General features: G+C 39.3%; 1 protein-coding gene and 1 pseudogene across 1 annotated transcript; both read right to left on the reverse strand.

Moving 5' to 3' along the window:
* Positions 1-705: 705 nt before the first annotated feature.
* On the reverse strand, positions 706-8,566 carry LOC129261137 (sialate:O-sulfotransferase 1-like; annotated as a pseudogene).
* A 1,144-nt stretch (positions 8,567-9,710) lies between these two features.
* LOC129259299 (uncharacterized) lies at positions 9,711-20,177 on the reverse strand. The gene is made up of 2 exons (XM_064099168.1): positions 20,010-20,177; positions 9,711-12,402 (listed from the first exon to the last, which is right to left on the reverse strand). Exons 1-2 carry the CDS (start codon positions 20,033-20,035, stop codon positions 10,155-10,157), a joined length of 2,274 nt encoding a protein of 757 aa, XP_063955238.1. The 5' UTR covers positions 20,036-20,177; the 3' UTR covers positions 9,711-10,154.
* Positions 20,178-26,106: the final 5,929 nt, after the last annotated feature.

Genomic DNA, 26,106 nt, shown 5'->3' on the forward strand with positions numbered 1-26,106 from the left:
GCTCGAGACCCTGTGAGTTGCAAACCGGCAGGGTTTATCCCTTAAATTGTGGGTGAATGGAGATTTCGCAGAGACATCGCGGAGACGACGCAGCAGTCGGGTGAGTAGTCTCCTCGACGTCTCTGCAACTGATGGGGATGCCTCGAAGACGTCGAAGGGACATCGCGATGACTGGAAAAGGTCTCCCAACAGAAAAAAAAATCGAGCATGTTCGAATTTCTCAAGAGACTTTATAATTTTAGGAGATGTTTTAGAGGTTTTTCTGCGACTTGTCAACTCTTGAATCGCAAACCAGTCTCTAAGTAGTTGCAGCCTCGTGAGATACCCCAAAAAGCAAGTCGTATTGTATTCTATTCATACATTATCATTTTGTTTCATTTCCTAAGTTAATCGATCACATTTTACTCTGTTTTTTCGGGAGATACCACTTATCATTCTGATATTTTTGTCATACATCCCCCTGCCACTCTGCATTGTTTTTCCAGTCATTCTTTCTCTTCTGTCTACTCCACACGCGTCCGCCCCCATTCTCATTCTCTTTATATCATATGTTGTAGAGATTATGAACATTGACTTGAATGTATTACTTTATAGTAAACGTATTTTCTTGATATATGTATATATATATAAATATATAGATTTATTTATATATAAATATATGTATATATACACACACACATATATATATACATGTACATACATCAATTTTCATAATGTTTTTCAGCAGTACAAATGAGGTAGGTTAATGTACAGCGTAGATACAGTAAAGCATAGACTAAGCAGGAAACGATTAATTGCGCGCATAATAACTTCCATGTTTAATCTGTAAAACATGTTTAAAATTGACAAAATTTTAATGCTGATAAGTTGTCTGAATTATAGTCTATGAAATACAAAATTGATAATATTTCACCTCAAATCCCGACCAATAAGATATTAATTCTACCAAATTCGAAAATTCTTTCTCATTTTTTTCTGTGAGTCACACTCAATAAATGGTTTTGCATATATACAATTATTTGAAACGTACCGATCAGTGACTTAGTAAGGTTCCGATTATTGTTTGCATTCCTTTCCTTAATATCCAGCGTCTGAACATCCATCAGCCAAACAAGAAAACAAATCATTACATTAAAAATAATAGATTCGACACACAATTTTAAGATAATCATAAATCAATATAAATAGCGATTCATATGAGTTTGAGTTGGTAATTTGGAATACCGATTTTATTTAGCACTCTTCATTCGAAGTATATCTAACTTTTGGCACTCTGAAGAAAAACAGTCATGTCTTCTAATTACATTACAGGCTTTAACTGTTTAATCCCGCTTAGGATTACCAATAGCTATTGATGAAAATTTCAACCTTCACCAAAGTACAGCAGCTGATACTCTTCTGGTTTTGGAATCGACAATAACCTTTATAAAAAAAATAAAATCAGAATGGTCACAGAAAAATATATATATATATATATATGATTTCGTTCACATAAGCACAACACCTTTCTGTCTGAAACTAATCCACTGTGACCTCTCTTTTTCCCCAAATTTCATAGCATCATTATACATTAATCGCTGATATTCATTCCAAATTGTTCACCTCAGCTAACACTTTGCGATACCTAATTTGCAAATGAGCAAATCAAAGTACTGTAATATATGGGTGAAAGCACGATCTACACTCTAAATTATATATATTACCATATCTGTAATAGCTCTATGATATTACCAAAAGCTTAATGTTTATATTTTGTCCCCCGCATTGCAATATTAATTGAATGCAATATTTACCCTTTTCATCTAAACCAGTCATTCTCATTCACCTGAAAAAAAAGTTCATAAACACAGAGACATCGACAAATTAATTATTCTTTATAACAATTACCGTGATTAACGTGATTTTGGATTCCGCATGCCTACATAGACCGATACCTTCTCTATCATGTACAATAATGATGTGTCTGGTTTTTATTTGGTTAGACTACACTGTTAGAAAAAAAACCAAAATATTTTACAAAAAATAAATCATGAAAAAATGCATAAAACAGAATCATTCTGTAAATTGTTATCCGAGGATTTTCTTTGCAATTCTTACCTTTTTTATGTTAAACGTACATTTCGGCATTTCTCGTCGCAAATTCCTCAAGAAGGTACAATTTTCTGCGACAAGGTTCCATAAAATTGTGAGGAGCTTAGGGGCACTCCGTCAGAACCGAATCTTAGTACGTGGGTCCTACTCGGTAATAGTGAAATATGGAGAGATGATTGTATCAACTATCAACCCGACTATTTCAGGAGAATGAAAACATGGCAACAAGTTAGATTGTGAAGAAACAGGAAAAACAGAAAAATGGGAATGAAACAATCAATGAAAATTTTGAGCAATATTGAAAAAAATAATGATAAGATGCATGAGTCCAAATTAAAGGTATGACGTCACACTTAAATAAAATCTGCTTTTACTTATCTACATATTTGACTATATCCAAAGATCAAGTGTTTTGTCTTTCCTTGGGAGGATATGCAATATAAATTTAGGTTTCCAAAATATGTCTTGGATAAAGAATTTGTATTATCATTGGAATTAGGAAAATATATGTTTTGAGGTACATTTTCAGTAAACAAGGAAGAGTAGTGATGTCTGTGACGTCTGTGACATCGCAAACCTTGGTTGCATTGCCAATAGGAGGATCTCCTTTGCATTTGTGATTTCTAAAATTCAATTCTCATAACTCTCCTATTGTTGTCTATTTTTTTTCAATATTTCATTAATCTTACTCTATGATTTTTTCTGTTTACCAGTTAACTTGTTCCTTTGTTTTCATTCTTCTTTAGCAGTTTAGCCACGTTAGCTGTATTATAAAACCAAATCCAATCAAATAAAATCAAGTATAAAATTTCGTTATATTTTATGTGCCTAAAAAATAGGTCCATGATTCTATTCACCGAAGGGTTTTGTTCAATTGCTAAAACCTGGAGGGGGACGCGGGAGTCCCTCAGAATCTAGCCACTGATGAAAAGTCTTCATATCCTCATCGATTCTTGCCCGATGTTCTTCGGTGAATGGGTCAAAGGAAGGTGTGATTGCTTGAGTGGCCGATGTGGTGAGGTATCTGATGCTGCTACCGCACAGGACAAACGACGCTCATCAACTTGGACATCGAGGAATTTTATAATCTGAAGCAGTTCATTTTTCAGGTCGGTTTCCAGGTTTTCATAGTAAACAATGTGGATGGCCTTGCATGGGACTGAGGTGGCGTGATGATTGCACATATCCATCAGGGTCCTAGATAGTTTAAGCCAACGACTGAACTTAAAAGTCTCAGTCATAAACTTTGACCATGCTGAGAAAGGACGAAACAAATGTATCGCAGTTAAGCAACAAATAAGAGCTTTCATTTCAGTTAATGCTTTATCAAGATAAAACATTCTTTCCTCAATATGTTCTCTAAATACGAACTTGGTGGGGGGGGGGGGGGGGCGGGACAAGGATTTGGAAAGAGTAGAGGGTGTGTGGCTCCAGAAAAAAAAATTCATTAAAAGATATACCAATATAAACACATTGACAAAACATTATGTAGTGATGAACAAGCAGGCAAGCAGTGTCTTGATGCTTGATATGATATAGGAGAAACAGTTTTGTAGAATACACAATGACCGTTCTCCTCACAAACCATCAATTTGAACATGACAAAAATTTGTTTAATATTCTATAACTTTGTCAATTTTATTTTGAGTTTTCTGGAACTTATGAATATTTTCTCTCTTTCATCTTATTTATTTGATTCTCTTACGACAATATTCTTCAATAGTATGACCAATGTGTAAAAGAGCTTCTACTGAACAGAACTGCGGATGAGTGAAAATAATTTCACATCGTATTTCGGGATCGTATTTAGCAATGTCAGATTGGAAACAATAGACAATTAAAACATTCATCTCAATGTTCTTCAACAATCATTCAACAAACTTCATGTCACTTAGACTTAAGCCATAGGGTCTTCTCACGACTTTAGTCATGCTAGATTAAGGAAACGGCAATGGTCCCCGGTCTTAATGAACTTGGTCTGGAGACGGAATATCTGGTGGTGACCTGTGAGATGTTGGATCTGCTTCAGCAGCCCCATACCCTGCCCCAAAGTAGTAAAAACATCACATTAGATCACAACAACTCTCGCTATCTTTATATCATACGCCTACTATACTCGCGGAGTCGGTAGATGCTAAATTGAACGATTTTTTTTACCTTCGCTTCGGAACCTATTTTCGTCGATGGGTCTTTGTTTTCCGTATCCCAACCGATTAAACTCCTCTATCAAAGCTCGATAAGGATTTCGAATGATCAGGATAGCTTTCTGGATTGATATCTGGCCGTCCCTTTTGTTTGTGAATCCCTTCCAATAGTCGTGCAACTTAAAGACTATTGTCTCACCTGCTGCAACGTTCCTCATTTCTCCTACAAAATCTGGAAGAAAATTGAAAATCATATTTTAAAAGGGCATGTACCACAATTACAAGGACATATGCATTTAGAAGATACAACTGTTTAGAATACTATTAAAGAGAATTTGCATAAATTTAGTTAAATATATGAAATTATCTCATTTTAGAGCCTAAGGCCAGTGGCGTAACTACGGGGGGGGGGGGGGGATGGAGAGCTCGTGCCCCCCAATCAGCTGGCAAAAAAAAACGGGGAAAAGGAGAAAAAGAGGGAGAAAGGAAGAGAAACGTAGTGGGAAAGAAGAAATTATTGTTCATTATAATGTTACATTATATTATAATTGTGTTATATTTGATACATAAAAACATTTTTTTCATAACTTTATGAAACATAATTTGCTCAGGGCCTATGTCTTCATTGTTCCTGGTGCTCGCATTGTCTGTTTAACGAGATATATAATCATGTTGTCCTAAAACCTCCCGTTTTCAATATACACCAAATTCATTTCCTTGCACTTCGAGTTATTATTGTTTTATGTAGTGACATATGATTTTTTTCATGACAACTTAAAGTGATTTCCCCATCCTAAGGTTTTAAGATAAAATGTAAAATATAATAATATAGATATAATATAAAACTTTCCTGTCAGTGCTCACGTTCGTATTGGTGGATTTGTGAGATATGTCTGCTCTTCATGAATTCCTAAAATCAGTCCTTAAAATGCTTTTTTTTTCTGATCTGAATATCAAAAAATGTTCAGCTCGCGCTTCGCGCTCGCATCATTTGGTTATTGAAATACGTATGGTCTTAGTGAATTCCTACAAACAAGCCTTAGAATGCCCCTCTTCAAGTCTGAATTTCCTAAATTTTCAGCTCGCGCTTGATTAATGAGATGCGTATGTTAATCATAATTTAAAATATAGTCCTTCAAATGTCCCTGTTTTGGGTCAATATATACAAAAATTTCAGCTCGCGCTTCGCGCTCGCATTGTTTGTTTAGCGTGACAGGTACGTATCATGATTACAAAAATTATTGATTAATTTTATGCTTATGATTTCAACAATTTTCAGCTCGCGCTTCGCGCTCGCATTATTTGATCAGTGAGATACATTTCCGTTTAATGGCAAATGTCCGTAAAATGCCTCTATTAGGTCAGTATACCTGGCAACTGATCGCGCTTCGCGCGCTCACTAAGTGACTCAAATTTTTTGCTGGTGCCCCCCAATGCCGTGACCCACGGTCCGCCACTGCCTAAGGCTAATGTCATAGAAATATTAACATTATTGATTATAATTTTTAATCTATTTTTCCCCCAATGACTTCAATCTTCGGAGAACACATCAACCTTAATTTCAATAATAATGTATGTGTGTCAACAAATTTTGTGTGTACAAACACCTTTTTCCTGGTTGGGGATGTGGTAGATGTCTCCTGTAGCGTAGCCAGTCGCTCTTTCGATCATACTCCTCATCCACGAGTTTCCCGAGCCGGGAAAACTAGCAAGGCCTACCACCGGGAACGTCCCCATCGGCATTACCTTCACGTTATCGGTGTCATTACAGACCAATATTGGCTGGGTCGTTTGATTCAAGGTGCTGGGAGAGGAACTACCTGGTTGATTCAACACGGGAAGAGTCGGTATTTCTTAAACGGAGAATGTAAAAAGGCAAAACACAATAATGATGATGATTTAAATTGATATTCTTTTTTAAAAATGGAAAAATTGTGAAATGTAATAAAATGTTTATATGAAAAAAATGAAAAATGAAATAATACCGACACAGCCTAAAGGCCTAACCATAGAGATAATAGTAATAATGAAAATTATAATGATGATAATAATAATAACAATAATGGTAATAATAATAACAAAAGTGATAACAACAACAACAACAACAATAATAATAATAATAGTAATATTTTTTTTTTATCCCAGGGCCTTCTTGTTAATCAGTTTACGTAACTGAAGGGGGCTACCTAGCTGGTAAAGAAAGTCCAACTATTTTGAATAATACATAAATAATAACAACAATAATGAATAATAATAAGTGGAGCGCCTCTGACATTCTCGCCTGCATTGCGAGATTCAATATAGCAGCAGTGCTGACTTTGAAAACTGCTATTAAATGATTATTCACAAAACACACCTTTCATATACCTGTAATGACATGATACTACGTTCATTGACCCTAAATGACATTTGACCTTGATTATGTGACCCAAGACTAGTCAGTGATACTTGATTACCCCTATGTCCACATTTCATAAAATATATCCATGGCAATTCGACAATACCCCAACATGGCCAAAGTTCATTGACCTTAAATGACATTTGAATTTGGTCATGTGATCTGAAACTCGCACGGGATGTTCAGTGATAAGTGATCACTCTTATTTTCAAGTTTTAAGAACTAGATCCATAAACTTTTTAAGTTATGATAATAATTCAACAAATACCCCCAACTTGGCCATAGTTCATTGACCCTAAATGACCTCTGATCTTGGTCACATTATATGACCTGAAACTCAGGCAGGAGATTTAGTAATACTACATTAACCATATGTCCAGGTTTCATGAACTAGGTTCATAACCTTTCTAAGTTATGATGACATTTAAAAAAAATAACGTAAATAGGTGGCCAATGATCGAGAATGCTAATGAATGAACTTCACAGGGCGTAAAATGTAACATTTCAATGATCAAAAAAAAAATTGTAATAGCATTTGTTAAATTCATTCAGTTCAAGTCATACAAGAAATGGTACTTTGCAAATGGTACAATAGAAATAAAACAAAGCACTGTTCATAAAGACAAATAATTATCCATAATACAGAAAACTGTACAGAAATCAAAGTATTTGAAATATTCATATTACAGGCTGCTAATTTATCCAGGAAATATAAAAAGCAGCCAATTATAACCAATAAACATTCACAAAGGTATGTTTTAGCATTGAAGGTTTGCATGTTGGTAAACGTCCAGAACAACTGTCCTCTTCAGGACTACTCCTACATGGTGTTACCTCAAAACTCTCAATTCAAGGTATGTTTTTGTTAATAACTACAATCATATCCCATTTCTCAATAATTAATTAAACTGAATGAAAGTTTAAAAAAAAAGATCGAATGTTCGATTTCGATCAGATAACGACCATGACGATATGAAAGGGATACCTTCCAGTTGGTACACGGCGTTCCTCATTTATATACTCGATAGATCACACGCACTGTGTTATTTATGCCCAAATCTACATGTAGGCACTCATTCAATGAACAAGGTTATGACATAACCTTGTTCTCAGTTATATCTCCATGTGTGGCAAAATAAGGATGGCAATGTTTGGCTTATTTTCTCTTTTTCTTTGGGACAAATGCTTGATTTGTTTACACTGACAGTTCCCATATCACCTATTCGTCATACAACTTGGCCCTTAAGTAAATTAGATTCTTTAAATTATTTTTTTCTTAATTAAAAATAGAGAAAAAAAATGAAAATTTTCTTGCCATATTATTTTCCACCAATAAAGGGCGTACACAAAAATATGCCCAAAATTCAAGTTTTTGAGCGCTCTAGTGAATACCAAAATTATTCCCAAGTTACTAATGAAAAATAAATTGCAACTGTATGGAAATTAGTAATTTTTGGTCACAAATTGATATTTTAATGATTTTTTAAAGCGTGTGCTCTGTACAGCATTGGCATGCCATAGTCCAACCTGTAGATTCCCCACAGGCAGGGTGGTTGCAGTGAACAAGTGAATGTAGGAAGGAAATGCCACTTTACCTCGTACTTGTGAAATTTTGTTGAGATTGGCAGCTGAATGGTGTGCATTTGAAGATCTTTGCATTCCTCCAAGTCCACTCCTATACCAGTGAAGAGTTTGTGTACTCTTCATGAAAGAAATAGAATGATTTTGAAGAAGAATTCAAGGTTCAAGTTATACACACTGACACACAAATAGAGAGAAGCAAAGTGAGACGAGAGTCACGACAGAAGGAAGAGGAAAATATAACATAAACTCTTTATACTCACAAAGAGTACGTCGCCACCCGGGACATCGCCGGCGAACAGGTACAGTCAGGTGAACAGGCACTTGATAGATTGAGTAGATGCAATGGATGAACGATGAAAGTGGCAGGAAATCCCCAGATCCAGAGCAGCACAGTACATATAAGTTGTAACTTGATGCTGCCCAGATCCAAGAATGGCGGACCTTGGCAGATACACCGTATACGGGCTGCAGGGGTCGCACGCAATACGCGCGTGTGCAAACGTGTGCACGCGCACACGTAAGTGAGACCCGTCAGCCCAAAGAGGATGGATATCAAAGAGACGACACAAATTTACAACATTCCTCCCGGTTCCCAAGATTGTGTGGCATCTCCTTATCTAAGGAAAATCACACAATCTCTGATGCATACACACCAAGGAACCTGGGAGCAAGGCCAATAAGAACTTCAATTCATAACTGAAAGCATCCCTTCAAACTATAATAGTTGAAAGCTTTATTAGATTACCTCAAAAGACGAGAACACCTGTCCAGGCAACTACAGGAAAGTAATCTCCAGATTCTGAGGGAAATATACCAACCAACATACTAAAATTTAGCAAAGATGGAGAGGACAAGGTGTACTCATTTAAATGAGGGATACTCTTGTTACCCTAGTTAAGGAAACACTCTGTAAAAACGATATTTTGGTTTATTCTATTCACAAGGGGTGTAATCTTGTGAGATATATGATATTGCCACAGTATGGCATGGCCAAAGTTTATATTATTAAAATAATATTCTTGATTCTTACCCAGTACCCTTTGGGGATATGTATGAGATAATTTATATTATCATACATGTAATCCTTCCTGCAATTGAAAAAAATGTAGGAAGGCAAATTGTTATTAGAGCAAAAAGAGCCTGGATATGAAGTAATGAGTATACATTAAGAGAAGGTCTCCCATAACGCTTCCCTGAAAGAATGTGGTTATACCTGAGCATCATGTCTATTATCTCAACATCTGTACTGGTAGGAGTTAAAGGAATAACTCCTCAATACAAAAGAATGTTACACCAGAAGGAAAGACGCAAGATCTGTACTGATAGGAATCATATGAATGCTCCTCAGTACGAAGTAACGTCACACCAACAGGAAAGACGTAATAATCAAGATGTGAAACTGATCAAAACATTCAGTATTTCATAGGCTAAGGATTAGTATTTCCACAGATATAACCTGGATCATAAATAACGGAACTCTTTTTTTTTTTTTTAAGTAATATGTGCATAAATGATCCACCAGTAAGATTTCTCAGTTTTTCAGTGGTAATTTGTTGAAAACCTATATTTAATTGGCAGCTCAAAATAATTCATTCACCTGTAAGTCCTTTACCATGTTGGGTAGTCAGGTGCAAAAGTATTGCTCATCAAATATAAAAAATGTCTGAGATATGGTCAGAACAAGATTTCTTCTGTAGTTGCATCATAAGTACGATACGATAACAGTTATTCAAACCAGACATATTGATGAAATTAAATGATTTAAATCAGTTTGTGTTAAGTTCATTACATTGATATGGGCGTTTCATATTTCATACCTCTTAGATAAAATTTGGTGAGTCATTAACTCTTCAGAGGGATGAAATTCAGTAAAAACCATAAAAACTTATTTTTTAACGAGTGTTCCAACTAGGGATGAAGTTCTCTGGACTGGGGGCCTACCCATAAAGCCGCAGCCCATTGGCGAATGTCAGAGTCATTATCTCTGTAAGGGAGGTCCCACAGATGGTCGCCACCAATTGGCCCACATCACCCAGATAGGCAGGAGTGTTATACTCCTGGTCTGGATGGACCTTAAGATGGGGAGAATCAGTCTCCAACAGGAGCCGATCCCGCGGGATCTCCCGGACCGCGGCACGCTGCTTTGTGGAAAAGTTCTTACAAAGACCTGTTATCCCAAAGTAGCAATGGGGGAAGGCTTGGGTCCATTCACGGACTGCATGGAGGTCTCCATTGAAACAATGGAGATGGATCCTCTGATGCACCAGGCACTTCTCCCGTAATGCCTTAAGGGCAATACGATATACCTCTTTGCCCAAACGGTCCCGATCGGATCCACGGATATGCATTATCAGTACCTTCCCCAAGGTACCAAGGCCTAGGAGACGATACAGGAGAGCCTCCTGATGTCTCCATACCTCTGGACTCATGGTGTGATCGAGCCCGACCTCACTGAGTCCGATTACCCGTGGGAAAGCAAGGTAATGCAATAGCAGGTCCCATTGTCTCCGGGTATAGAGATGGGCCTGCTTTGGATGGATCCCAACAGCGATTTTCCACAGAGACCCTTCCTGAAGATTCAGGAGATCCTGTTCAAGGGCAGGATTAGTGAAAAACTCAGGAAAACAATAGTTTTTCACTCCCCCCTCCACGTTTACACAATGGATGGGTGCCCTCCCAGGAGCCATAGGGACAGGATGCTGGACCTGGTTCGCAAAGGCACGAAGACGGTCCGGATGGAAATGGGCATCAAATCCCCTAAGGGTCAATGTGGTTTCGACGGGGTTAGTAGGGCCCAAGTCAGGTCGACCTCCCACTGGCTGAGGCACAGATGGAGGGACCGACGTCGGGGTCACAGACTCCTGAGCTGAGTTAGACGCAGACCTCACAGGAATCTGTGGCGCTCGTCTTCCCGGAACCTCTCTCAACTCAACGATGTGCTCTCGCTGAGTATCAGAGAGGAGGTCCAACAGAAAAACCAAAGGACGGTAGTGAATTAACGCTGCAGGCGTGTTCACACGGGGCTCGAGAGCCGGATCCACTCTTGGCCACTTATGGTGGTCAATCATGGCCCTCATCTCGAACAGATCCTCCTGGGAAACCCGAGGAGTCTCTGCCCGCCACCGTGAGTTCACAAGCTCTACAAGCGCGAACTCATCCGCCTGATCTCCTAGCAAACATTGCGAGATGTACTGCAATGCAGCCCGCCGAAGACGCAGTGCTTCTCGGAATCTTGGTCCCGAGTGTACCTTGCGCGGCCTGAAACATTCAGGAAGGTGCTGCAACAAATGCTGCCGCATCCTTACGGTCCTATGACCGCATCCGCGCACTGGGCACCTCTGGGAACCCCTCTTCTTCTTCGAGGAAGATTCCTCACACTCAGAAGCATCAGGTGTGGCTAGCCTGGGAGAAGGGCTAGGAGCAGCGGCGACTGCTCCTCTGCCCCTTCCGACAGCAGGAGAGACACTACTGCCGGCCAACGGAGAAAGGACATGGGACGCAAGTCCCCGACCTCTTCCAGCAGAAGGAACAAAATCCTCTCTGGCCCAGATACCCCTTCCCCTGCCCAACAGGGCCCTATTGCCGGAGGCAACAGGAGGGAGCACTTCTGGCCGGTCCACAACATCCGAACCCTGAATTGGATTCGGCGGAGTAGCCACAGCCGAAGAGCTAGGGGTTTTCTTACCAGCCCCTTTCTTTAACCACCACCTGTACTTGGTGTTCTTATACTCCCTCTTTTCTTTGGGAGCAAGTCTGCCCAGGCGGGATGATTCTGAAGGTCTGCTATGTTGGGCAGCCCCAACCTCAGCAGCCTTCCTAGGGAGCTTACTGGGCCCAACCGAAGGCTGGGCCGTCAAAGCCTCCTTAGAAATCCCACGCTTACGTGGTCCCACCTGGACTCCAACAGAGGTTGTCGGGACCACAGACAGAGTGGCTGTGGTCGGCTGTTTCAAATTACTCTCATCAGCCCCCAACATGGTTGGGACCACAACAGACGGAGCTGTCGTGGTTGGCTGACTCAAGTCCTTCTCCACAGCCCCCAACACCTCATGAGTGAGGGAAGCTACTGCCCTTTCTAAAGGGTCAATCTCCTCCCTCTTCACCTCTCCGACCTCCATCGGTGTATCTGGCCCCCGCCGGCCATTACCACACCCTCCCTCATCCTTGTCTTTCTCTCCCTGAATCCTGTAAAAGGAGATAAAAAAGAATGGAAGGGAAGGCCACATTAGGAAAGCATTAAAGAAAAAATACAACTCAACGACAAAAGAAATATTGCAATCATCTTATTGCTTACAAAAGGGACAAAAGTATTTATCAATTATCATCCCTTCACCTGGGGTAACATTAACACAATGGCCATGAAACCATTCGTCGCAGCCGTCGCACTGAATCATAAATAAACCGTCGTCGGGCTGTTTACAAAAACAATATAATTCCTTGTCTTTCCTCGCCTCGGGCGGAGCACTCTGGTCAGTGCATTTCTTCAGCTTGTCGTGATTCACCACAAATACTTTATTGCGGTAAATCACTCTGTATAGATAAGGCGTAAATCTCTTAAGGATCACAGCGGGTCCTTTCCAAGGAGAGAGCAATTTCTTACTTTTTCCCTTGGGGACTGCTAAATCCAAGAGATAGACCTTGTCTCCTACTTCAAACTGACGTACATGCACCTTGATGTCATAATCCCTCTTCATTCGTTCCTGAGTCGAACGTAAAGTATTTCTTGCGGTTTCATGAGCCCGATGCAGTGCCTCGGTTAATTCAGAGGAATATTCATCTGACATCTTGGGCTCAGAAACAGGAAGGGGGTATATGAGATCAGACGGAACATTGATCTCCCTACCTAACATTAAACGGTTAGGAGTGAAACCTGTGCTCCGATTAACCGTTGACCTGATCGCACCTGCGATCTGGGCTAAATGCTTGTCCCATTGACTTTGAGAGCTACCAATATAACACCTGACCGCGTCCATAATGGTGCGGTTATAGCGCTCCACTTGTCCATTGGATGACGGTCGATAGGGTGTTGTTTTGGCTTTGTGTATCTGCATAAGTGTACACAAATTAGTGAAGAGTTTACTCTCAAAATTCCTACCTTGATCCGTAAAAATTTGAAACGGATACCCAAACCTACAGAAGAACTGAGTCACAGCTGCATGAGCTGTAGTTTCCGCGGTTTGAGAAGGCAGAGGAACGCATTCTACCCACTTGGTAAACTGATCCACCATGACTAGGATGTGCTCATTCCCATTAGAGGTTTTAGGAAGTGGACCCATGAAATCCAGATGAACCCTCTCCATAGGAGAACCGGCATGATATTTGATAAGAGGATGTTTACCATGTCTAACGGATTTTTTATTCCGATTACAAGAAGAACATCCTCTTATATAATTTTGGATGTCTTTTGTCATCCCATACCAAAAATATCTAACTCTTATCTTACTTTTAGTACGGTTAATGCCTGCATGACCGGCTGAGGGCACATCATGATTTAATCGGATCACCTCCTCTTTCAAGGAATCAGGAATAACTAATTGAACTTGGGATTCATCTTCTTGATCTCGTTTCCAAATCAAACCATCCTTAACAAAAAATAATTTCTTATTGGTCCATAAAAATTTACTGGCGGGGTCCAGTAACATAAGAACTCCTTTATCTATGGAGTCGTCGGAAGTAATCCATCCAAATAAACGAACTAAACGGTCATCTGATTTTTGTTTTTCATGCATAAAATCAGCCGATGAGAAATCCTCCTCGGACACATTAACTGCATTAATTGAAACCCCATCAATTGAAATAACAGACGTATCTTGGTTGACGGAAACTTCCATGTGACTTAAATTATATGAACAATTTGAATCATTTAATTGGACCTTTGATACTTGATCTGATTTGGAAGCGGTATCAACGGAAGATTTATATGATAAAGGAACAACATCGTCCACGACCTCAACAAAATGCGACCAATTTTTGTGGGCGCGCTGACAATAAGGACACCCACCACAGGGGAGATCTTCAGGTCGGACGCCTAAATGATAATATTTACAAAAATTTGACGCCCCAGGCACCCGCGATAACGCATCTGCATTTTTGTGAGCTTTGCCAGGTCGATGCTCAACTACCATATCATACTGACCCAATTCTTCGAGCCAGCGAGCCAGTTGGCCTTGCGGCTCCTTGAAGTTGAGCAACCACAGTAAGCTCCCATGATCTGTTCTTACTGTGAACCGCTTACCCAGCAGATAGTGCCTGTACTGGCGAGTGAACTTAATAATAGCCAACAATTCTCTTCTAGTGACACAATACCTCCGCTGCTCAGGAGAAAGGGACAAACTTGCATAAGCTATAACCCTCTCCTGGCCATCTTGCAACTGAATTAATTCAGCACCGATAGCAGTTGCTGAGGCATCTGTGTCTAAGATAAACGGGTCTGTTGAATTGGGAAGAGTTAAGACAGGGGCTGATGTCATCAACTTTTTAATTTCATCGAATGCCTCTTGATGTTCTGCATTCCAACGAAATTCATTTTTGCCGGTAAGGCCATATAGTGTGGTCATAACCCGAGCACAATTCTTAAGGAACAATCGATGATAATTCACCAAGCCTAGGAACCGCTCGACCTCCTTGGTGTTGGTAGGAGTGGGCCATTCCTTAACTGCTTTGATATGTTCCTCTCTAAGAGAGATACCAGAAGAATCAACTTCCCTGCCTAGGAACTCAATCTTCCTCTGGAACAAAGCGCATTTTTTAGGTTTGAGCTTGAGCCCATGAACTTTAAAACGCGAGAGAACCTGGCGTAGATTCTCAACATGATCCGGAAAGGAAGTTCCCAAAACTACGACATCATCCAGGAATGCGAGTGCAATATCCCAATTTAACCCCCTAAGAATCAAATTGATTACTCTTGAGAAAGTTGCTGGAGCATTGCACAGACCGAAACCCATACGAACAAATTCATACAGCCCATGTTTAGTAATAAAAGCTGTTTTGTTACGGTCCGCTTTCCTAAGTTTAATCTGCCAGTATGCGGAATTGGCGTCTAATTTAGAAAACCAGGAGTTGCCTCCTAGAGTATCTAGACACTCCTCAATACATGGGAGGGGATATACGTCCTTTTTGGTGACATTGTTTAATTTCCTATAATCAATACACCAACGGACTCCACCATCTTTCTTTCGAACCAGTACTGGAGGAGATGCCCATTCCGATACTGAGGGTTGAATTACCCCTGCAGTAAGCATCTTGTTGAGATGCTCCTTTTCTTCTAGAACAAAATTCATAGGCGTCCTTCGCATTTTTTGTTTAATTGCTTGAGCATCCCCAGTGTCAATTTGATGCTCAATTTCAGTGAAGTTCCCCAGATCAAAGTCTGTCTTTGCAAAAACTTCTCCATATTCTATAAGTAATTCCCTAAGAATGTTTCTTTCATGATCTATAAGATGTTGGGAAGAAAGCTTATACAAATCCTGGAGATGAGACGGAATTTCCTGACCAGATAATTCGGTTGGTTTGATGTTTTCATTACCAATAACCTTACATATTTTGGGGTCAATAGATGGCGCTTCTTGAGCTTCACCTACAATTCGATCTTTTTCCCAATGTATTTTCTGATCAGTAGGATTTATGACCTGAAATTCTATGTCATCATAAGTATTCTGCAAAGTCCGAGGACTCAAACTATGGGAATCAACATGAGGCTCAACTAAAAATTGCGAAAGACGTTCCTTAATCCTACATGACACCTTTGATACTGACCTTGGAGGAATAGTAACTGAATCCTTAACATAAACAGGGACTTTTGAATGCTGCATTTCTCCAAAGATCATGGGGAAATCCATACCATGGAAGGATAGATTAAAATTAGGCAAATCTATTTTAGCTTGGTGCTTATTCAACAGATCTAAACCCAACAACATATCATCCTCAATGGGGGCAACATAGATATTATCCTCAAAAGTAAAATTACCTATTGTCATAGTTACAGGACCCACTATCATCCCACTCAATTTCATGTTACGTCCCGCTGTATTAAGCGTAACAGGTCTCAACACAGGTGGCTTAGGATCTAAGGACCTATAAACTTCATCAGACAAGATAGTAACCTCTGCTGCCGTATCGATCACAGCGCTGAGCTTACAGTCAACAACCTTAAGACCAACCGTGAAAGTTGATGTACTACGAAGTCGACAGACAACCATATCCTCTGGCTGACTTCTCTCCGCTTGAGCATCTCCCTTCGTTAGATCACTAAGAGAAGGGGGAGGCCAAGGTGGGAGAAGCCAAGGACATTCGAGTTGCTCGACTGTCCCTGGAAATGCTTCGGATCCTTGTCCGCAGAACGAACCCTCAACTTCATACGCTGAAGGGCTCGACTTCTTTGAACTGGATGTTGACATTCCAGGAGAAGGAGATTTCTCTCCTCTCAGGCTGCCTTCCAAAGGATCCGCCATGTGAGTATGTTCAGATGACTCTGAACATGATGACTCTCCTAAACTATTATCAGGAGAATCACCCCTACACTGGCTCTCCTGCATGGGGTTCAGGGCTGAGCCTCCTCCGCTGACCCCAAATCGTTTCCCTCCACTGGAGAGGCAAACGACACAGACTTCTCTGGGCAATCTTTCATGAAGTGCCCAAATTTACTACACTTGAAACATGCTCCGCTAGGAGTCCTCATGGGAGACCTAGATGGAGATCTCATGTTTCGATCGAATGAACGTCCTGGTGAAGGAGAACGCGCACGTCTACTTAGCCCTTGGATAGAATTAGCTAACCCCTGGACTGTGGACTGTAAGGACTTTATTTGTGCCTCAAGTGAAGATTGAAGGTTATCAACCTTCTTCTCAATACTAGACACTCGGTCCTCCAGTTTGTCCAAGCGAGACGGCTGTGTATTAGAGGTACGCCCAGAACCACCCATACGGCTGATCCTAGGATCCTCCTCACCATTGTCAGGTGATACCTGACGGACATCTTTTCGCGATCTCCCATAAATTGCTTTATGGGTATGCTGAAACCATTGTACGCGATCAATGGCTTCGTCCAAATTGTGCGGACGCGAGTTAAGAGCGTACTGACCTGCTTCGCGATCTAACAAGCCCTGGCAGAATTTTTGCACTATTTGTTTATCCACATGTTTTTCGGACAACTCTGGGAAAGCGCGCGTCGCAAAGGCTAGAACGCGATTAGCCCATTCCATCTCATTTTCAGTCGCTGCCTGCTTCGCGAAATTGAATTGCAATTGTGCAACTTCCGGCAGTTCTCTTGGAGCAAATCTTCGCTCCAACTTATACACTAAATCCCCGAAACTAAGGCGTTTACCGCGGCTGATAAGATCGTAATATTCGCTCGCGTTTCCCTCTAGACACCAACACAGTTGGTTGCGCCTCTGATCTTCGTTCCAACCACTCTCGTCGGCATAAAGTTCGAACTTCTTAATAAAGGCATGCCAACTCCCCTTTCCATCGTAGGTCACTGCTTTGGGCGGCAAGAAAACTCGCGATCCAGCATTCCCATTGTAAGGCCTGTGGGAATAGTGACCTCGATCCACGGGCGGAGGTGATTGATGTCTCTGAGACATATGAGATGGGGGTGGAGACCCATAACTAGGCGCGCCCCTGGCACTCCCCCCTGTCAATGTTGCAAACATCGCGTCCATTCTTGTCTTTAACTCTTCAAATTGTGACGCTACAAACTCATTGCTGTCGGACATCCTAACATTCGCGTTTGGATATAGTTCGGGGTTTTGCGCAAGGAAAGTTTTGTTTTCCTTGCGTGCTTCCTCGACTGGGTTCATGTTTCTTTCTGCCATACTCGTACCTAATGGCAATCGATCAAGAGGAGAAGAAACGGAAAAATCTATTAAGGGTTCTATAACTGAAAAGTTCCTGATATATGAAATACTTTGTAATAATTCAGGAGTTAAAATACCATGTTCCCTCCTCAAATTAATGATACGTAATGCCAATGCCTCCCCAATTCCTGGAAGCGTTAGTAAATCGTCAACTTCACAATTTTGAATTTGGACCTTGTCCATAAATGAAGCTCAAAATTAATGACCAAAAACCCAAATATCCTATATGTTGAATTGATAAGATCCTAAAATGATTTAATTTTAAGGACCCTAGAATAAATTTGAGAGCGAAGTCTGGAAATGAATATGAAAAAATATCTTCAGAGCTAAGGACTTCTTTTAAAGAAATCACAGCCCTGACTAGGAAGCTCGTTATAGAACGTTAGGTCCCTAGCTAAGAAATAATCAATAGTCAATGTATCCAATGACCAAGCAACCCAAGATCTATTCTCAATCCAAACACAACAATCCAAAGAGAATTTATAAAAGAATGGGATTATTCTTTACCAAAAAGGAATTGGAAATAAATCAATCACTGATAAGGCCTCTCTTAAATAACCTCACAACAACACGTAACTTTTGACTTCTTCCCTATATTTATTATTTTATTTATTCTTCAACCACTCTCGGTTGTTTCTTTTTTTTTTTTTTTTTTTTTTTTTCAAGGGAAGAAATCGCAACACGCCACAACAAAAAAAAAACTCACTGCACTCAATGCCCTAACAATGTCGCAATTGTATAAGAAAAAATAAGCAATCTCTGCTCCGTAAAGTGGATCCAAAATCCAACGATCCTGAAAAAAAAATTTGTATCAAAAAAAATTTTTTTTTTTTTCTTTTTAGGGCCTATACCAAATAATTATCTCAGATTGACTGTCTGAAAAGTTCACCAAAAAGTCAAAATATTATCTCGTGTATTCTATCTTTCTTTCTCTTTATTTCTTATTTTAAATCTTTACTTTTTATTCTCAATTTATCTATTTTACTTTTTTTTTTTTTTTTTTTTTTTTTTTAATAACTTCCACTTGTCGGCGTGTACTTAAAAGTTATTAATCCACGACGGAAATGACAAACCGACAACGAATCGCGTTATCGACTATAAAAAAATAACCAGCAGCTTATTTTGCTAGTTGGCAGAAAGGCAGCATAAAATATAATCCGATGCAAACTCCAAATGCCGATATGCGAACAAGTCAGCAAAATTTTGTCCAGCTGACAAACTGACCGCAAGAAATATAGAGCAAAAAATATATCAATCACAATATTTGCTCAAGTGAAAATAGATTTCTTCTTCTTCTTATTTTTTTTTTTTTTTTTTTCAAGAAAAATTGTGCAAATGCAGCACAAAATTCAGAATTTCAGATATAATCCAAAATATAAAGAAAAAACAATATGAGTCTGCAATGCAAGACTAGTCTGTATTCACACCCGGAATATATTTGCAAACCAATTTTAATTATATTATCAATATTTATATTCACAAAAAATAATAAACCGTTCGTGCTAATTCTCTATCACGACGGGATTGAAATTCACATTAAAAAACAAAATGTCTGCTAAACGAGACTACACCGGAAGGACGTCACGTAAAACAAAATGGCGACCTCCACAAAACAAAATGGCTGCCCGCACGGCACGGAAAAAAAATTTTCTTGTGCGAGAACACGTGCAATCAAAATTGACGGCAAATGCCGAAAATGACGCTAAAATATCCGAAATACGAAAAAATATCGAAAATTAAATAAGGCTTGCGCAGCATTCGAAGATTCGCAGCGCCAAATGAAGAGTTTGTGTACTCTTCATGAAAGAAATAGAATGATTTTGAAGAAGAATTCAAGGTTCAAGTTATACACACTGACACACAAATAGAGAGAAGCAAAGTGAGACGAGAGTCACGACAGAAGGAAGAGGAAAATATAACATAAACTCTTTATACTCACAAAGAGTACGTCGCCACCCGGGACATCGCCGGCGAACAGGTACAGTCAGGTGAACAGGCACTTGATAGATTGAGTAGATGCAATGGATGAAAGATGAAAGTGGCAGGAAATCCCCAGATCCAGAGCAGCACAGTACATATAAGTTGTAACTTGATGCTGCCCAGATCCAAGAATGGCGGACCTTGGCAGATACACCGTATACGGGCTGCAGGGGTCGCACGCAATACGCGCGTGTGCAAACGTGTGCACGCGCACACGTAAGTGAGACCCGTCAGCCCAAAGAGGATGGATATCAAAGAGACGACACAAATTTACAACACCAGGCTGAAATGATTAAGAGGTCGACAGTCGCTGAACACATGAAAACAACCACCCAAGTTCGCAAACTGAAGCCACCCATTCTTTTTTTTAGACAACCTGTCATATTTGGGTCCCGCCTTGACTTCTACATAGACCTACCAATTGGTGCAACTTTTTTGGGTAGTATTATTAAAGCGTAAGCACTTCACGAAGGACCAGTCGTATAGACCACATTGCAAATAATAGATACAGTAGTATATAAAGAAGGAAGTCAAATGTCTCTCTAAAGCAGCTGATATTTTCCACAAGACAGATATCAAGTCACCATTCCACGTAGACAAGTTTTTAGACCTACGAGTTAAAAAGATATGCATGGATGCACGAATCCCGGGACGAATCCTCACATGGGCGGACAACACAACACAACGCCGAAACGTTGAGACGATTAGTGTCCAAAACATAAAAAGCAAGAAAGGCTGTTTGCATGAATGGCTTAAACCTAAGTTTTGTTGTCATTCAGAGAGGCTGTCTTCTCTTTTTTCTCGGCCACAGAATAACGTAGAGACAGTCATTACTCTTGTTATATTGGAACGATGAGGGTATCATCTATTCAATATGTTCAATGGCTTCAATTAGGCTTCAACAATATTGTTTTTTCGTATGAGAAAAAATTGCACTAGGAAGATAGCGAAATATAGGTAGGATAAATCTGATTGTTTACCTGCTTGGAACAACTTGCCACCTGATATACACGCAATAACATCAGTTCATTCCTTTGAAAGGCATTGTAGGCTTTTTACTCTTTTTAGCTTGAAATTTTCCTGTTGTTGTTTTTTGTAATGTAATGATATATATTTTTGCGTAAGTATATGCGTGTGTCGGGGATGTGTGTGCGTGTGTACGGATGTTTATGCGTAAATGTGGGGGCGTCGTGGTCTAGTGGTTCTGACTCTCGCCTTTCAAACAGGGGGTCGTGAGTTCGAATCCTAGCCATGGCGTGTTTTCCTTCAGCAAGAAATTCATCCACACTGTGCTGCACTCGACCCAGGTGAGGTAAATGGGTACCGACAGGAAGTATTTCCTCAAACAGCTGTGCGCACCAGAATCGGTAGACTAGCTTATAGCCGGGGTAATATAGCAGCACCTTGAGCACCTAGCAAGGTAGATTCGTGCGCTATACAAATCCTATATTATTATTTTATTATTATTATAACATTTATGTCTAATTTTTGTTTTGTACTCGATAGTATGTATTATTTTAGTCTTTACTTTTTGTTCTCTATTTTCATTGTTTTTATCTATGCAATCAGGGCCTCTTGGCAGAACAATGCCCATTATTAAAATGGTTACTCTGTACAAAGAAGACCAAATTATGAATAAATAAATGAATGAATAAATAAATAGATAAAATAATAAATGAATGAATATGTAAATGAATAAATGAATAGATAGATAAATAAATAAATAAATAAATAGATAAATAAATGAATAAATAAATAAATAAAATAAATAAACGACCGGCAGAACAATACCCAGTATTGAAATGGGTATTGTTCTGCCGGTCGTTTATTTCATTTATTTAAATAAATTAATAAATTAATAAATGAATAAAATAAATTTTCGACCGGCAGAACAATACCCGGTATTGAAAGTGATACCCTGTACACAGAAGACCGAATAAGTAAATAAGTAAATGAATGAATGAATAAATAAAAAGATACATAAATTAACGATCGTCTTGACGGCTGGTGGTCTTTTCGTTCAAACATTTTTTTTCGGAAAGAGACCATTCTGTAATGACGAACCACTATTATTTGATGAATATATTTCATTATCCGATTACACATTTGTAAAACCAATGCAGACTAAATTGTACAGGTAAAACACACGTTTTGTTTGAAGTCTTGTTAAATTCCACAGTTCATTTGGCCTGACCTAAAGGTGACCTTTGTGTGTGTTTTTTCATTAACCTTTGTATGTACATCATTTGACAGATTATCAAACACATATATGCCACATTGTTTTATTTCGTATTAGTATTTATTAAATCCATACAGTTCAAATCATATGAGTAATGATACATTGTAAATGTTGCAATATTATCGAGAAAAAAAACACCGTTCATAAAGGCAAATAATTATTCATAGTACAGAAAATATTGTCCAGAAATCATAGCACTTGACATATTCATATTTACAGGCGGTTAATTTAAAATAAAGAACGAGAAGAAAGGTGGATGGCATATAACATTATGTTAGTCTATCATAAGCTTGCTAAATCTCCAAAGCTATCGGGAGCTCTGCCCAAGACCCCGTGCAATTGGGGCTCTTCATCTGTAACCTTCAAAGGGCTTTATAACGGGCTCCTGTATGGACCCTTCCTGCTTTATGTTGAAGCACTGGCGTGCGGCGGGGGGGGGGGGGGGGGGTGGTTCCACAGCCAAGGGGGAAACACAGGAGACAACGAAATGAAATGAATGGAAAACAATGAAATATGACATGTCATTTGCTATGATGTCAAAATCTATCACATAATTACCATTTCATTTCAAAAGGCCATTTTTCTTTCTTGCTCGCTTCGCTTGCTGGCGATTTTCAAAAACAATTTTTTCCCACATTTGCCCTGGTGTGCCCCCTAAAAATATTAGGATTATTACGCAACTGCGTTGAATTAATGTGTTGTGTGAAAACTATTTGATTAAAAATAGCGGCCATGTGTAAGGTTTAAAATGGCTATAATATCAAGAGGTTTCGGGGGCTCCTCCCCCAGTCCCCACCCGCATAGCACTGTCGTATGGAAAAGTTTGGGCCATGGCCGCCAAAAGTTATACAAAAAAAAACAAAAAAAAAACAAGAAAGGAGGAAGGAAAGCAAAGCAAAGGAACAGTTTGAGATATTTTTATCTGATTACGACATAATCTCTCTCAAAGTTAGATTCTCGTAAAAAGGTGAATTTTTTTCTCGCTTGCTTCGCTCGCACGGGAATTACTGTGCCCCTCCTTTTTTTAGGCCGAAGCATAGAAAATAATCCTGTTCACAGTGGCGTATAGACGATGAAAAAAAGAGAAAAAAGGAAAAAGGGAGAAGGGTGAAATATGATATTATTTTATGAATATTATGTCAAAATCTATCATAAAATTGGATTTTTGTAATTAAAAAATATCAAAAGTTTTGCCTCATTACGCAATCGCCTGTTCATACAATATGACCGGGAAAGTTTTTGTCTCTCTTCTTTTTTTTGTCTTTCTTCCTCTTTTTGGCGCCCCCATTTGGCCTACCAGGAGGGCCTGGGCCCTAGTCCAGTAGATATGTGAAAAAGATGCTCGAATCTGGCAGAAAGTGTGAAATTTGGCTTACAGGGGTATTTTTGGGCGCTGATTTCAAAAATTGCCGGCCCCAAGCGATTTGACCATCGGGTCGGCCGCCATTTTGAAATCCAAGATGGCCGCCATGAAAAATCATTAAATGTCATTTTCTTGAGTTTTACATAGCATGTGACACTGAAATTTGGCATATAGGGGTATTTTGAGACACTGATTTCAAATATTGCCGGCCCCCAGCAATTTGACCATTTGGTCGGCTGCAAAATGGCCGCCATCTTGAAATCCAAGATGGCCGCCATGATATACTATTGCAATCATTTTCTCGAGTTTTATATGAACTGCAGTATTGAAATTTGGCATATAGCCTTAATTTGGGGTGCTGTTTTCAAATATTGCTGGCCCCAAGTGATTTGACCATCGGGTCGGCCGCCATTTTGAAATCCAAGATGGCCGCCATGAGAAATCCTTAATGTCATTTTCTTGAGTTTTACATGACGTGTGGCACTGAAATTTGACATATAGGGGAATTTTTAGGCACTGATTTCAAATATTGCCGGCCCTTGCCGATTTGACCATTTGGTTGGCGGCTAAATGGCCGCCATTTTGAAATCCAAGATGGCCGCCATGATATATTATTGCAATCATTTTCTTGAGTTTTATATGAACTGTGGTATTGAAATTTGGCATATAGGATCAATTCGGGGTGCTGATTTCAAATATTGCCGGTCCCAAGTGATTTGACCATCGGGTCAGCCGCCATTTTGAAATCCAAGATGGCCGCCATGAAAAATCACTAATGTTATTTTCTTGAGTTTTACATGGCATGTGACACTGGAATTTGGCATATAGGGGTATTTTGTGGCACTGATTTCAAATATTGCTGGCCCCCAGCAAGTTGACCTTCAGGTCAGCGGCAAAAACGGCCGCCATCTTGAAATCCAAGATGGCCGCCATGAAATTTTTTTGCAATAATTTTCTCTAGTTTTGTATGAGCTATGGTATTGAAATTTAGCATATACAGTGTAGGTGTAGTTTAGGCACTTATTTCAAATAGTCTTACCACTAGGTCAGCCGCCATCTTGAAATCTAAGATGGGCGCCATGAAAATCATTTTCTTGAATTTTACATGTGCTCTGAACTTTGGCAAATAGAGTACCTATTTTGGGGTTCTGATTTCAAATATTGCCAGCCACAAGTGATCTGACCATCAGTTCAGCGGCAAGATGGCTGCCATGAAAAACCATATCAAAATAATTTTCTTGGATTTCACATTATATATGACACCAAAATTTGGCATACAGAAGTACGTGGCATTGATTTTTGCCGGCCACCAGCAATGTAACCACCGGGTTTCTTCAAAATGAATTAAAAGCAATGATAATTGTCTTGAGTTTTATATGAAATCTGGCCCTGAAAGTTGTCATATAGGCATATATTTAGGCATTGATTATTTTCAGACCCTTGTTTGGTTGCCATTTTGAAATACAAGATGGCCGCCATGAAAGATGATTTGTTCAAGTCAAACGTATGGCCTGTAACACTTTGAATTTGGAGAAAAACTTGATCTTTACATCCTTGATAAATGAAAAAACATAATAAATAGATGCTATTTTGAATTCCAATATGGTTACCAAGTTTGAATGATTTACAACATTATAATGGTGAGTATAAAAACCCATTGTATTGGTATTGGTAAAACAAATCTAACACAACCACATCTTTGTCCGTTGCAAGGATTATAATACTTTGGCACCCTTAATTGCTGATATAGATGTTACGTAAGTATGAAGCACCATATATGCACAAACCAGCTAGCTTCTTCTGCAGTTACACATTTGAAGTGGCTTTGGTTGAATAATAACCGTCCGGAACAATCATTTTCTGTTGATGGGCTGTAAATTATTTCTTTGAGTTTTATATGATCTGCAGTATTGCACTTTGACATATCGACGGAGTGTGGGGTGCTCATTTCAAATATTGCTGGCCCTCAGCGATCTGATCCCCTGAGTCAGAAGCAAAATGTCAGCCATCTTGAAATCCAAGATGGCTGCCATGAAAAAAGATCATTGAAAAATATCACTTTATCTAGTATCACGTAACGTATTATTTTTAAATTTGGCATCTAGGGATATTGAACCCCCCCCCCCCGTAATCTGTCCAATAGATATGCTGCAAAATGACCACCATCTTGAAATCTAGAGAGGATCGACTGTCATGAAAATTCATTAAAATCATTTTCTTGGTTTTGAATAATTTGAGGCACTGCATATTAGACATACAGGCAGGTTTTTGGTCTGCTGGTTTTAGAATATTGCTCCACTCAATGCAATATTTTACTACAAATCGACATGAAGAAAACTGCTCCAGACTTGAAGTACTGATGGTTATATAGTGGTATGATGTTGATGATGATGAAATTAGTATTAATGATGGATGATAATAATACATATTATATTGTTCAAAATAGAATTCAGT

This window comes from Lytechinus pictus, chromosome 5 (genome assembly GCF_037042905.1).
Source record: "Lytechinus pictus isolate F3 Inbred chromosome 5, Lp3.0, whole genome shotgun sequence".
NCBI lineage: Eukaryota > Metazoa > Echinodermata > Echinoidea > Temnopleuroida > Toxopneustidae > Lytechinus > Lytechinus pictus.